Raw genomic sequence first — 11,868 nt, 5'->3', positions numbered from 1 at the left:
AAGTTAGTCTTAAATGTATATATCCTCTAATCCATGTCAAGAATTTAGAGCAAGTGTTCTTCTACCAAAGTGAAAATTTAACAAGAAGATTTCCACCTTAAGATTTACCAGGCACTCGAAGGAGTTACAGTACCTGTTAGTGTTGTCAAAGGCAAGACAGACTCAGTATCTATAACATCAGATGTCTGGATAAAGCCATGTGGTGAAGGAACGATAAGTATCGTTTCATCATCAATTGTTGTTTGATCAACTTGTTCTTCTATGGTAGGAGACCCTAAATCCTAAGTAATAATAATTAAAAAAATGAGATTCTGTCTCATATTCCTTATTAGTTTTCCTTAAGTCCCCAAACACATTTAGGCTTGAAGGGACTTAACTTTCAAATATTATCCCACTTTAAAGTTAAAATTAAAAGAAATCAAAGTTAAGGTCTTAAAATGGACAAAAGTAATAACCTCATGCTCCAATGTATTACATACTAGCAAAAAATAATTTTAAAGAACCAATTCAGTTATAGATCCTGAATATAGAAGAAACAATGCTGTAACACTGTGGGATGAGGTTCCTAAACTGAACCACAAAGACCTGTTACAAGCCATCCTCAGGAAAATGCTTCCATGGGTTCCAACAAACATTTCTCAGTCTATAGCAGGTGGAGAAGAAAAGGTTTTAGTGAGGAACTGTGGTAAGAGCAACACTGCTGGTTGAATGATACTTCAGGTCAGGTAGGGGTTTGTGCTTTATTTTGTGTGTCTAAAGAAAATAGGAGGTACTGAGGACATCTTTCCATAAATGATTTCTAGGCTTTTCCCAAACTGCAGGTTTGAGGCTTAAGGCTATTTCCTTAAGTGCAACTTACCTCAGTAACATAAGCCCGGGCTAAAGGGGAGGGTGCGTCCTCTTGTTTAAGGTGGGTGTCAGAAATTTCTTCTTCTGTTCTGACCATAACACTGTTCATCAGTTCTGTGCTATTTTGGTCACTGAATCTGGATATATGAGCATCATTAAATGATGGCTCTACAGTGATCTTAGGCTGATGAATTTCATCTGGGAAAGTGTCTGCTTCTAGGGCATCTGGAGGCTCAGGAAAATCAGATGAGTGAATATCACTATCCACTGTCAGTTCTGCTTGCGATATAGAAGAGGTGATGTCTTCTGTGGCAACTGTCTGAATGATGACTCTTGGTGTGTGACACTGCACTGTGACGTTGTCACTTGTGTTCAACAGATGTTCTGGCTATAAAATGTTGAAGAAAACTATCAGTGGCAAAATGAAAAAGTACCCACCAGACTAAAGTTATAGACAACAAATAGTATTTATAAGTGGCACCCTATTGTCCCCTCCATGCCTCTCTCTCACCTCTGGAACTTCAGTGTTCTTATCACTGTTTTTCTAGAACCCCTATTCTTTACACACTGGGGCCTCTGCTCTCGTAATATCCCTTTTCCCCTAACGGAAGTCCATGTCATGTAAGGAGACCCAGGGAACGAGGGATGTACCCCAGGGAAGGTGTAAAACATTGCTCCTGGGACAACAGTGGTAGGAAGAATTGTTTAAATAAACGGACTACATTAGTATTGGCTCTTATAGTTTGTATCAGCTAATCCTAGTCCCTAACAGGTATCGATACTAAACTGTTTTGAACGGAGCTCAACATTTATTTCCCCCTCACCCAAGATACTGTAATTGAAGGCACATGAGTCCATCTCTGGTGGTACTTATCAGTTAGCGAGTCTTTTCTACAGAAGCTAGAAAAATCAAGGAATTTATGTAAGGTGACATACAGATAAAGCATGGACGATGATCTGTTCGGGAGAGGCGGGAGCGGCCGCCGCCAGGGTTACTGTGGGACTAGCAGTCAGAGTTAGGGGAAGACCTTGGCTTGAGCCTGTTTGAAGTAGGTAGGTGCCTGGAGTGCCAGTGGGCTGCAAATGGAAAGACTGAAGGAAGAAGAAGAATAAGATCAACACAGGTGCATCAAACCACTGAGTAAGTACACTTAGTACCCATTAAGTCTAGCTTTACATCCAAAACGGGGACTTTCATTTACTAGCCACAAATGTACTTACCAATCATGAAGGGGCAAATAATAAAATGAAGGGTACAATATTCTGGACCACTTATCTGTTGTAAGTCATTTCTCGGCCTGCAGGTTTAACAGGAAAGACTTGATCCTACTCTTCACTCCCTGTATGTCTATGGTCTGGTCTCAGCTATCTGTTTCAGGTCCAAGACATGGTCTCATAAGCCACTGTTTCTAGCACAGTAATCCAGCATGCCTCGTCTCCCCTCTTTATTCCTTCTCTGTAGCACATAAAAACTAGCAGTCTCCAGTTAAACCAGTTAAAAAAGCTTCACATTTTCCAAAAGGCACTATGGCAGTGTTTACTTACTTGAATCGATTTTTTTCATAGTATAATTTTAGGAAATTTTTTTATGTTCAGAGAAAATGTATAGAAATAGCAATTAGTGCTCGTTGAAAGAAAAAACTTCTAATTGAAAAGCTGTTTCACTGACAGTACGTTTATCTTTTGGGATCTTTTATGAAAGTGTAACAAAACTATTGAACAACAACACACGTTTCACAACCATAAGCTTCTACGTGATAATCTGAGTTTGGTTTATCCTAACACTCTGAAGGAAAAGTTTTTGCACTTAGAATAGAGCTGGAAGTTAAAGTCATATAGCCTGGGTTCTTTAGTCTGATGTGGTCTTGTGGACTTAGGCCACAACAGCTCTTGTGGCTACTGACTCACTGAATCTAGGTTTCTGTAATGCTAAAGCAGATATAGTAACTACTCATAGAAAGGTCTGTTGAGGATTAGAAATGATTGTGATGGTGCCTGGCACACACTGGGGACTCAACTCACTTTTTCCCCTCCCTCTCTATAAAAGTGAAAGCTAGCTGTTTTCCTAAAGGTTGTATTTATTAATCACATATGATCAGGCAGTATAATAAATACTTTACATGTACATGTATGTCATATACATGTATTTTATTTAATATGCTTAAATACATTTAATGCTTATAATTTTTTGAAGCTGAGGCACATTATCATGCTTTATTTATAAATAAGTCTCTAAATATTTGATTGTGACCCTGTAAGTTAAAACCTGAACACATACCATACCCTAAATATATGTGTATATATTGTGTATTAGGCCAGGGGGAAAGGGAGGGTGAGGTGGCAGAACATGTAAAGCCGAGTTGTTTTCTACCTATGGCAAATGGTCTTCTTACACATCCCTATTTTGGAGACCAATGGATTAGGAAACTGAGGCTTAAGTTAAGCAAGTGGCCTAGTAGGAGTTCCAAAAGAGAACCTTTTGCTAGGTGGGCCATTCCTGAGATTTGGCTGTGGATAGGATAAATAAACTGTTGCACTAATACCCCTTATGTTCTTCACAGCAAATAAATCTTGACATAATTTAAATAAAATATACTTTATATTTTCTTCATGACAAATGAGCTAATAATTCTGGGTTTACCTATTTTAGAAAGAAGGGAAAGAACTGGGGCATTTTTCTTTTCAATTTTCATCACCACCCCTCCAAGGAATTACATTTAAATTAGCAGTCATGCCCCATCTCTCCCAAAACCTCTTAGCATAGTTAACCCCTAATCTATTTTCTGTCTCTACAGATTTGCCTATTTTTGACGTTTCAGATAAATAGGAGTCGTACACTATATATTTTGTGTCTAATTTCTTTCACTTAGCATAATGTTTTCAAGGTTCATCCTCGTGGTAGCACATTTTTTTACTGCCAAATAATCATTTGTATGGCTGCAGCACATTTTATTTACCTATTTATCAGCGGATGGACATATGAGTTGTTTCTGCTTTTTAGTTATTATGAACATTCATGTACAAGTTTTTATGTGGACATATATTTTCACTTCTCTTAGGTATACCTGGGATTAGAACTGGTAGGTCATATGATTACTATATGTTTAACCTTTTTAGGGATTGCAAGATTCTTTGCCTAAGTGGCTATATCATTTATGACTAGGACTTTTAAATCCTGTATCCCCCAATGGGCTAGTACACTGTTTACTGACTGTTGTTAAATAATCCATTCCATAAACTTTTCCTCAAATAACCAATATGAACTTTTTGAGTATATATTTGTTTATGACTCAATAAAAATACATAGCATGTACCCTACTTGTTATCATTTTCATCTATAAAAAGAACATATTATTGGCTTATATATAGATGCAAAAAAAAAGATGAATTATAAAAGTGGAAGTCTGATTTATGTTGTCTTCTAACCATCTTGGCTTTCAAAGCCATGGATATAGTTACACTTAATGACAATCAGGTTAATTTTTACATTTCATTTGCTTATATAACATTTCTAAAACTGATACCAACTGATCTTTCTTATGCATAAAATGGCCAGTATCTGCTTTTTTTTTTTTTTTTTTTTTTGCGGTATGCGGGCCTCTCACTGTTGTGGCCTCCCCCGTTGCGGAGCACAGGCTCCGGACGCGCAGGCTCCGGACGCGCAGGCCCAGCGGCCATGGCTCACGGGCCCAGCCGCTCCGCGGCATATGGGATCCTCCCAGACTGGGGCACGAACCCGTATCCCCTGCATCGGCAGGCGGACTCTCAACCACTTGCGCCACCAGGGAGGCCCCAGTATCTGCTTTTTAAAGTAGTTACTCACTGGAAGAATCTCAAATGTCTGTAGTGTTCCATTGTTTAGTGTTATTGTTTCCGAGTCAACAGTAGCAGCCGGGGAGTCTGCTGAAGCTGTGGTAAGAACAAGGACAATAAATAATCACTTAGTAAATTTAAATTTTCTTAGTGTACCCAATTAATTATGAGGGCAATCTCATATTGAATAATTTGCCTGGAAACCCGAAGTCATTTAAATTTCTTATATGAGATAAGAAATCTAAGGGACTTGTCTGGGATGGCACAGATATAAGGGTCAGCCAACCATGACCCACAGCCAAATCCAGCCCACTATCAGTGTTTATAAATCAAGTGTTACAGGAACACAGTCATTCCTGTTCGTTTATGTATTTTCTGCGGTGGCTTTTGCATTACGAGGGCAGTTGAGCAGCTATGACAGAGACAGTATTTGCTAACCCCTGCTATAGATCATAAAATATTCCTAATGTTAGGAAGTAAGAGGAATACACTAAGGCTAACCTGCCAAGAGACAGGAACTTGATAAAAAAGTAAGTTTTCCTGGACCTTCTGGTAAGAAGTATAGATGTCTGGAATATATAGGTGTCCTGTAACACTAGGCTTTAGTTGTAGTGACATCACTTCTGGCAATGTAAACCCGGGCAAATAACTTACTTTAACTCAAACTAATGTTCAGAGACTTTATCTGCCCTGTCTACCTCATATAGTTGTTGTGAGGATCAGAAACATGAAATATATATAGTTTCAGATGACCATACTAGGGAGGCTACGTAGCACTTCAGAGATCAGACAGTATAAACTCTTTACAGATATGTCAGCTGAGGCTCAGACTTGATCAGTGTCTGCTCAAGGTTATACAGAACTAGGGCTAATGAGAAGAAATGTAATGTCTTTTGGTGCTTTCAGTCCCACCTGTAGGTAAATCTATGTGAAAAATGATTTGAAATTGACTTTTAATGTATAATGTTTGTTAATTTATTATATTCTAACTATAATGCTTCTCAGTTTAAAAGAAATGCACTGAATTCATGTTAGTTCTCTTACTATTTGATGGATTCTTGAGATCATACCTAGAATAATTTGAAGTGATTTCAGATAAATAACCTAAATGAAAGGTAAGCAAATTATGGCTGGAGATGTGGCTCAAGGCTTAGAATGGTTTTTACATTTTTAAAGGATTGTTTAAAAACAAAACAGAAAATTCCATAGAGATCTATGTGGCCTGCAAAGCCTAATATATTCATATTTACGTTCTGGCCCTAAAGTTTGCTAATCCCTGACCTCTAACCTAAAGGAAGAAACAATCGTGAGATTTTAGCCCAAATGACAAGAATAATGGGTGTGTTGTAAAACTCTTACTACACTCACATTTCTTGCTGTAAGAAATAAAATTATTCTAGTACTTAAAAAAAAAAAGCCATGCTGTGAACGATATTAAGGTACCATTTATAAAACGTTTGCTATTTTCCCAATAAGTATTGTCAACCCAACAGCCAAGGAAATCTGTAACATTCTCCATGCACAAAAAATTTTTAGCCAACAGTAGCTCTCACATTTATGGTGGACTAGTAATTTCAGTTGCTTTGCAATCCTTAAGACTACAAAACAAAACAAGCAGGGCTAAAGAAAATAAATTCTTCATGCTTTACTGCACTGGTAGAAAGCTAAAGCAAATAACCTAATTTAAATTAGAACTTTAAGAATAAGACAAGCATAATTAATTTAAACATCAGAAATATAGGGTTTTTTTGTTTTGTTTTTTTGTCCGTTTGTTTTTTGTTTGTTTTTTGCTGTGCTGTGCAGTTTGTGGGATTTTAGTTCCCTGACCAGGGACTGAACCCATGCCCTGGGCAGTGAGAGCACGGAGTCCTCACCACTGGACCGCCATGGAATTCCCAGAAATACAGTGTTAATAATACCAATAAGTGGCCCAGTGATTCTCAAATGGGATCATAGAGTATATATGAAAATCTGTAGGGTGTTTTTACTTGTCATACTGACTGGAAAGCACGGCTGGCATTTTGTGGGTGAGGCCAGGGGACCCTGAACATCCCGCAGTGTGCAGGAGGACATCCCTGCCAAGAAAGAACTGTCCCACTTAAAAGGCCAATAATCCCGATTGAGAATAACACCAAGTGATTGATAAACTCTTGGCAATGGCCTTTCCATAGGCAAATAACATTATGTAGGGAAAAAAAAGTGAGGTAAAAGTGAAAAATAATATGGTTCTGAGAATTTTATCCTCATTCCTTTTCTGTCCCTCTGTAATGGAAAGGTAGAAAGATCAACTTAGCTTAGATCTTAGGAAATAAATTTCCTCTCCCTATAACAATCACTGGGCTCTCATCTCATTAAGCACACAAAAAAAGTCACAGGCTAGGGAAAAGAGAGGGGTAAACAAAACAGTTCCCGTAGGACACTGGTTCTTTACTCTCTGAAGAAAATGTTTTTCAACCTCACCAAAACCCATGTCTTCTACATTTGACTTCAAATCCATTCTTCATTTGTGTGTCTTCTGGTGAATTACTACAAATGATGTGCCATCCTAGGGACTCTCTTTCTTTGCTTAGTTGACTGTATTTTAGGTAGTTTCCTATTAACCATTAATTCTTTATAACACCTAGAAAGTAAGATGATTTAAAATGGTTTATAGTGGGTTATCAGTCTTTCCTGTCACACATTCATCCTTTGTGCAAATATTAATCAAGCTAATAAACAAAAAATGCCTTAGATCTCCTTTAATTTCTCAACTTGGGTAAATTTCTGTCAACATTCTAGAAGACTGAAAGGTGTCAGAGCCATTAACGAAATCATATAGTTCAAATAGCATGGAATCTGGAGGTTACTTACAGACATGGGTGATCTGGACTGGAATCTGCAGGGCTGTCATGGGGCTTGGAGAGATGGCTGTATTGTCTTCCAAGTGGGCAACTCTGATCTGAACATGCTGTACGCTGGAACTGGAATTACTGTTTGGAACTCCAGATCCTGATTTATTCTCCAAAAGCGTTGGGTTGTTTTTTTGATTCTCATGTAACTGTTTAAGACCTTTTATCAAGACTGAAGGGAGATGGGTAGACAAAAAGAACATTGATTCTCCGACAGACCACCATCTAAGCAGCAAGGGAGGTGGGGGGTAAGGAGGGAAAGTATTTGGAATAAATAATTGTATACTGGATATGTGACCTTACCAAAATAACAATAAAAATATTTAAAAACTACAACCTCTCTGGAAATTTTTGGAAACATCCGTCAAAAGAGATTAAAAAAATTCATAACGTGATATAGTTTTTGCCATCAAAGATGAATTAATAGCCATTGTAAGGAACGTGGAAATAAGACATTTTCTATGTCCTAGGACTTCTTGATAAAATTCTTATTATTTAGGGAGAATATTGGTAATGCTAATTAACTTATTTTCATTCAGCAATGAATAGTCTACTACTCTCCCTCCCCCAACCCTGGGCACTTTTTACCCACTGCAAGAACATAATCAGTTGGCTGTGAGTCTAACTTACAACTCCAGAGTAGCAGTTGAGCTTTTCCAAACAGTATGCAACCGCCTTGAGTTCTTGTACAGGAAAACCAACTCCTCTACTAATCATGATAAACTACATCAGTCCTCTCAGGTAATGCTGCAATCTAGCTGGGTTCATGTTACATTAGTATTCATTCACTCTCCTGGTTATACCAGAATTTATAATTTTTAAAGTGTAAAATAAATTTATAACTGGGTATTTAAAAAAAAATCACATTTTATCAAGCCAAATTCCTCAGCATTTAATTTTCCTTTGCAAAAATGGACGTTGGAGCACTATACCAATGGGAGGGAATCTGATTACCTAAATCATACAGACTGTACAATTTAGTTCCGTGTCTAAGAACAAAGCAGACAGTGAAGTGGAAAGTATGCTATATCTCACTTCAGTAAACCTAAGATCTCTAGGTTTACATAACAAAGGAAATCAGAAATTTGCAAGCTTTTGTTCTACAAAATCACAGAATTCCTCTAACCCAGTTATTTGAAATTATTAAATTCGTAAAAGTTGATTTAAATGTAAGTTCTTACATCTTTGTACACAGTGAAAATATACATGCAAAATTTATTTTCTCTTCATAGTTTATGTGAAAGGATAAGAATGTGTGTAGATGTGTATAGTTCTTTTTTTGCGGTACGCGGGCCTCTCACTGCTGTGGCCTCTCCCGTTGCGGAGCACAGGCTCAGCGGCCATGGCTCACGGGCCCAGCCGCTCCGCGGCATGTGGGATCCTCCCGGACCGGGGCACGATCCCGTGTCCCCTGCATAGGCAGGCGGACTCTCAACCACTGCGCCACCAGGGAAGCCCAATGTGTATAGTTCTTCTTTGGTGCTTTGAGAATTATAAATCATAGCAACTCGGGGAAGACAGTTACCCAAAGAAATAGGGCAGAGGAAGTAAAAGCCTACTATGATTCATATCTCTTCAGCTGAGGCAAAGAACTTCTAACCTCTAATTCCTTGAGGACTAAATACGGTAAGACAAAGGAAGGACTTAAGAAGCAAAAAATACATTACCAGGGAATGAAACATCCTTATGGTTTGCAATTTGCCTTTTGATGGTCCACCATTTACTTCGAAGCCATTGTGGTGAACGGACACTGCTCCATCCCTCTGCTAACAGATCCCAGTTTATGTCATTTTCATCAGCTACATCAAGCTCTGCTATCCTACAAGTTACAAAATAAGCATCTGTTAGATGTTTGTTTCTCCATAAGAACCCTCCTCTAACTACAGATGATGGAACTGGCAATAAAGGGAATGGCAGGTTGTGTCACTGAGATGCTACTGTTCAGGTACATAGGAAAGGATGGATTGCAGGAGTGCAGACCTGCTTCCACAGCTAAGAGCTATGAAACATCACAGTAGCAGCCTTGTTAATGGTACCACCAATGGGCCGTACCATAAATGGTCAGAACCAGATGAAGCACCGTGAAGGAAAGGGAATAGCTAAAGGTTAGAATAAGATAAGGGCAGGTTTAGTTGTATAGTGTTCTACAATGTTTTATAGTGTGTTATAATAAGTTATTTCCTAGATCTGAGCTTTTCCATTTGTAAAATAAACAAAATTACTTAGAAAGGAACTATTTATAAAGATGACTAGCTGGAAAGAACTATTAAAAACAAAACCCAAAACAAAGTGATAAAAAGATAAAAACAATATTCAGGCAGCAACCCAAAAAACCACAATCAATACAAAATAGTACAACTAAATTTGGGGTTTTAATGTCTATTTGTTTTGTAGTTTTAACTGTCATGATCTTGATTTTCAGTAGGGTGTAGCCACAAAAGCAGCTTCTACTACTTAAGTGTATCAGATATTTTCTTGCTGGTATTTTTGCTCATTTGAGTTTCTGAGTCTTAATGGTTAAACCAACTAATGTAAAAACTAAACTTGGGATTACCTTAAAGCTATTTTTGGATATGTATGAAATGGAAGTGTCTAATTTGGTCCAATTTAAAGGTGTGGGGTAACTGTAGACTGGGCAATCTTAGCATAGTAGCCAAAGATTGAAGGGCATGGAGACTGATAGCCCTCTTACCCTCAACATGGTCCCTCTTGGCTAGGAACTGAGGCACATTGGTGGGACAGTGGAAAAGCTGCACTGCCGCTGCCTGTGCCATACCTGTTCTGCGGATATAGAGAGGACTTCAGTCTCCACGCCTTCAATCTGGTACTTTACACGAGCACTAAATCCACTAAAAAAGGAACAAACACAAAACAAAACAAAAAAGAGCTCAATATGAAATATTTAGGACTTTAAACAGTGGCTCTCTATGGAAAGGATGCTTTTCAGACATTAGGCATCTATGGAAACCAAAAGAGGAAAGCCAATCTAGATAGCCACAGCAATTAAGCAGCTTTTGTTATTAAAAGATTTAGGACACAAACCTGAGGATGAGATTGATTTCATCTTCCTTGGTCCACTCAGTACCTCCACTCTGTTTCCAGTTCAGGTAGTTGAGCCATTTAGAACGACACTGCTTTTCTGAGCGAGTACCCACTCGCTCTGCCACAGCTGCCCAAGACACACCCTGTGTGACTATGTCACCTGGCTCAGTGCTCGTCAATTCATGAACCACCTCTGCAAGTCTCTTTTCTTCTTCTTCTGTCCACTTCCCTGAAAGAAGGAAATCATCCAGACTACCACTGCTACCTTCTCCTTGTTTTGCAAATCAGATTCAGCCCTGTATTTCCAAAGACTGATGGGAAGTATGCAGTAGTATTAGAATTATTTCTGAATGAAACATGGAAAACCTGCATATACCTGCTAAGACAGTTACTAACCCAGTAAAGTTCTTAGAACTACAAAAGAAAATATAGAATCCTAATAGAAAGCACTGACTGACTCTTTAAGGAAAGAAACACTACTCAAAACATAGCTAGAAAAAATTATATTTTCTCAAATTATATTAAGTCCTAACTGGGAAGTGTTCCATTGATGGCTTGATGGACACAAAAATTCATACTTTTTTCTTAGTCCCACCTAAGATTCCCTGCTCTGCAGAAGGGAAGTAATAAGCTCAACAGAGACCATTATTTACAGGAATGAAAGAGAAGGGACAAGTAGAGTAACACCTATGGCTTCCCACCCATTTCAGTAAAAATAAAAACTAGGTTTATACCGTCTCCTTTCCCAACTCCAAGCTACTGTGATAAAATATAAGTCTGAGACTGATAATCAAACATTTCTATTTCAGTTTTTTTGAACCCATAAACCCACTAATAATATCACATGTTCCTACTAGTCTTTTTCTTAGAAAAGCTTAAGCAGAAAAACAGGAAAAAAAAAGAAAACCTCTTAAAAATGTCTTCCACTCTGTTTCCATTTTGTTACTGGTAGCTGAAAACTTCTGGAAAATTTCAAAAAGGCTATGTGCTTGCCTTTCAGGCATTCATTCATTCAACAAATATATACTGAATATCTATGTGCTAGGCACAGTTCTGGATATCATGGATTCAAGACAAAGTCCTGCTCTCCTATTTTAGCATGGCAAAAAAGGAGGGGGAAACTCAGACTGCCATCTCATGGCGTGGTCCAAAGAGAAAACTCCTGATCCAAAACGATACATAGCAACAAGGCAAGTTAACAGGCAGAGCATTCCCTCAGGCTGGCAATCAGGGAATGGCACAGTGTTTTTCCATTATGCTCACAAAAGGGGTTCTA

At 38.2% G+C, this 11,868-nt stretch overlaps 1 protein-coding gene across 3 annotated transcripts in view; it reads right to left on the bottom strand.

Moving 5' to 3' along the window:
• Positions 1-11,868, bottom strand: part of DMTF1 (cyclin D binding myb like transcription factor 1) — a 46,846-nt gene that overhangs the window by 1,296 nt on the left and 33,682 nt on the right. For all 3 annotated transcript variants that reach the window (XM_060107616.1, XM_060107615.1, XM_060107617.1), the window contains 7 exons: positions 10,593-10,821; positions 9,218-9,369; positions 7,513-7,722; positions 4,673-4,758; positions 1,786-1,941; positions 860-1,237; positions 134-281 (listed from right to left, as the gene is read on the bottom strand). In XM_060107616.1, coding sequence (XP_059963599.1) covers positions 134-281; positions 860-1,237; positions 1,786-1,941; positions 4,673-4,758; positions 7,513-7,722; positions 9,218-9,369; positions 10,593-10,821 — 1,359 coding nt within the window. The remainder of the gene's footprint in view (positions 1-133; positions 282-859; positions 1,238-1,785; positions 1,942-4,672; positions 4,759-7,512; positions 7,723-9,217; positions 9,370-10,592; positions 10,822-11,868) is intronic.

Source organism: Mesoplodon densirostris, chromosome 9, assembly GCF_025265405.1.
Source record: "Mesoplodon densirostris isolate mMesDen1 chromosome 9, mMesDen1 primary haplotype, whole genome shotgun sequence".
Lineage (NCBI taxonomy): Eukaryota > Metazoa > Chordata > Mammalia > Artiodactyla > Ziphiidae > Mesoplodon > Mesoplodon densirostris.
Note: the sequence above shows the minus strand (reverse complement) of the source record. Positions and strands in the feature narration are given on the sequence as shown.